This window comes from Triticum urartu, chromosome 4A (genome assembly GCF_056163025.1).
Source record: "Triticum urartu cultivar PI428250 chromosome 4A, HENAU_Tu73, whole genome shotgun sequence".
NCBI lineage: Eukaryota > Viridiplantae > Streptophyta > Magnoliopsida > Poales > Poaceae > Triticum > Triticum urartu.
In genome coordinates, this window is record NC_141876.1 from 86,831,061 (window position 1) to 86,833,894 (window position 2,834).

At 46.8% G+C, this 2,834-nt stretch overlaps 1 protein-coding gene across 1 annotated transcript; it reads right to left on the reverse strand.

The window, feature by feature from the left end:
• Positions 1-419: 419 nt before the first annotated feature.
• Positions 420-2,244, reverse strand: LOC125553607 (uncharacterized). Its single transcript, XM_048717368.2, has 5 exons — positions 2,164-2,244; positions 1,875-2,052; positions 1,535-1,770; positions 1,320-1,401; positions 420-1,199 (listed from the first exon to the last, which is right to left on the reverse strand). The coding sequence occupies exons 1-5, from the start codon at positions 2,242-2,244 to the stop codon at positions 577-579; spliced, it is 1,200 nt and encodes a 399-aa protein (XP_048573325.2). The 3' UTR covers positions 420-576.
• Between the last annotated feature and the right edge of the window lie 590 nt (positions 2,245-2,834).

A 2,834-nucleotide genomic window follows, 5' to 3' on the forward strand; every position in this document is an offset into this window, starting at 1 on the left:
AGCTTTTCTTTGCCGAGTTTCATGCCATTGGCCGAGCGTTTTTACTTTTACACTCGGTTTCATGGTCCTTTGCCGATTACCCGACATTTTGCACTCGACAAACAAACCTGCACTCAGCAAAGCGGAATGCAGTATCGACGTTTGTGGCAAAAGGTTGGCGCCAAGCACCTGAGCTCCATGATGTCGGTAGAGTAATTCCCATTAGTATTATTTTTACGTTTATGTGAGGCTCTTACTGATTATCTGTTGAGAATTTCTTGATGGGTTTCTCTCGCCTCTGTGTGGCCGGTGAGAGGTCTGTACTGAAACTTGGTTCTTCCCCTTCTCAATTAATTAATGAACCTTTTGTCTTTCTTCAAGGATATCAATGGCATAGGACTTAGATGTGCAACACATCTAGATGTGGTTTATGAAAGCTGTTATTTTGTTTATACATTGCAATAACCAGATGCTTTATTCCATATATATAGACTTGTAACATGGAAGGTGCACACAGTTCACTACATGATGGGATTCTTTATGCCATGTACGATGGATTATGGTACCATGGAAGCTACGTACACACAGTCCATCACATCACATGATGGTGCATGCATCTGGGCTCTGATCGCCGAAAGTCTGTGGCGGATAGTGCTGCGGACACGGCCCGTAATACGTTGCAGGATTGGCCGCATATGGGTATTGGTGGTACTGCTGATAAGCATAGTGCGGGTACGCATAAGGGTAGGCTGCTGGGTGGTAGTTGTACTGGTAGAGGCCGTTCATGGCCGTCATCTTCTCCGCCTCCGGCGCCACCGCAACAAGTGAAGCCGGCACAGGCAGCTTGAATAGGTGTTCCTTCCCTTGGGTCTCCTCTACAACCGTCTCCTTCTCAACCCCGTCTCCGTCCCCTTTGCCTGGCTTCTCCGTTTCAGCCCCTTCTTCTCCTGTCTTCACCTCTTGTTTGGTCTCTTCTTCTGCTCCTCCATTTTTGTTTTCCAGATTATCAGATGGTTCTTGCTTCTCGGGATTGGCATCCGCTGCAGGCGCATCCTCAGCCATGGCTGCTGCTGGCGTATCCTCATGCAGTGGCTCAGCTCTTAGGATGGCAGCCTTCCTCCCCGTGCACTTGTGGATGAATCCTACTAGGGTCGCTGGCTCGACCGTCCCTTTCACCATCATCTGTGAAGATTTGATGTGCGGCACGGCCTCCTCCACTCCTGATCAACAGTTTGCAACCATACTGTATAAATTAGTACCGCAACAACCAAAGCAAGGAAGACGTAGACGAGTAGTTTAGCTAGCAATGTAGTATTAACATACGGAGTACATCAACATACCTTTTATCTTGAGTATCCTCCTCTTCATCTCCTCACTGCAATCTTCACAGTGCAATTCGATCTTAAGCACTACAACCATTTCCTGGTCTCAATAATGATCAATATCAAAAAAAGGTGGTTAAAACACCGGAATATAAAGGTGAAAAAGCAAAATGGTAGTGAACTAAGCAGGATATTAACAGCAACTAGCAGCAAGTAATTGACTCAGTAAATACCATGTCGAACTCCGCTGCATCCTTTTTCATGTCTGGCGCCCCTGCACCGTCGTGTTTCTTGGTATCCTCACTTTTCACCGGCGGTGGAAGCTTCTCCGGCGATGGGCTCAGCAGCAGCGCCTTCTTCCCGGTCCTCCTCTTGACCGCCTCGACCACCACGATCGGGTTCTGCAGCGCCTTCTGGCCAGTTACCACCACCGTGTTGGTCGAGTGATCCACGATCACCTCCTCAACCCCTTAATTTATCCCACCAAGAACTTAGTTTTGAAACACCTATACATACAAATTAGCTAATTCCAAAAACGAATTCCGGATGTGCATCCATTTTCATGTTACGTACCATCGAGGCGCAGCAGTGACCGGCGCACCTTCCTGGCGCAGCCATCGCAGTGGACCGGCACGCTTACCACCACCCCGTTCGTCGGCGCATCGCTGCCTCCCTTCGCCGGCGCCTTGTCCCCTTCCTTCGCAGTGCTCCGGGCATCACCGGCCGCCAACGCCGCCTTCTTCGCCCTCGTCTGCCACATCGGAACGAGAAAAAAACCCTGAGAATCACGTACGATAAGCTGAAGATAAATCACCTGGACGGGAGAGAAGGTTTGGGCCAGCGAGTGTTTCTTCTCCTTTACCTTGGCCATAGTGTGTGCTAGGTTCCTCGATCGTAATTGATCGATCTGATGAGAATGGAGCGCTCCAGTGTGCACACACATATATGTGAGTCATGGGATGCATCGTGGAGGGAGAGGGGGGTGCCACGTCTGGGCGGTGCAGCCATGGGATGCGCCGCGTGGCCGTTTGCATGCAGTGCGAAAACATACGTGCTTCGCTGGATGCACACTCAGAAGCAGACGCTATCTCTCCATTAAAGGGACTTTGTCTAGAGGACGCTATATTCGGTGCCGCCCGGGCGTACGTTTCCGCAATTTTGGCTGGAAATAGGGATCGAAGAAAATACCGAAACTGCCGTAGTTTTTTAGCACAGTATAATACAGACCATATATATATATATATATATATATATATATATATATATATATATATATATATATATATATATATATATATATAGGGTCGCGTTATTCGTCACCCTGGGTGAGGAATAGTTATTCTTCATCCCCTTATTTTACAATCAATGCACCGTAATTTTACGTTCCGTAAGTTTTTTTTATTTCTGACGCAAAAAGGGACAGTAAGAAAATATATAATTACCGTAAAAAAAATTATGTTATGTAAAATTACAAACATAAAAACATAATCTAAAATACACATAAACTGCAAATTTTCTTGTCTTATAACCTAT

Bases quoted from the DNA above. Each gene is read 5' to 3' on its own strand.
- LOC125553607 (XM_048717368.2), bottom strand. From the start codon at position 2,244: ATGTGTGTGCACACTGGAGCGCTCCATTCTCATCAGATCGATCAATTA. The intron at 1,402-1,534 runs GTATTTACTGAG...TATTGAGACCAG, and splicing joins ATGCAGCGGAGTTCGACATG to GAAATGGTTGTAGTGCTTAA. The intron at 1,200-1,319 runs GTATGTTGATGT...ACTGTTGATCAG, and splicing joins GAGGATACTCAAGATAAAAG to GAGTGGAGGAGGCCGTGCCG.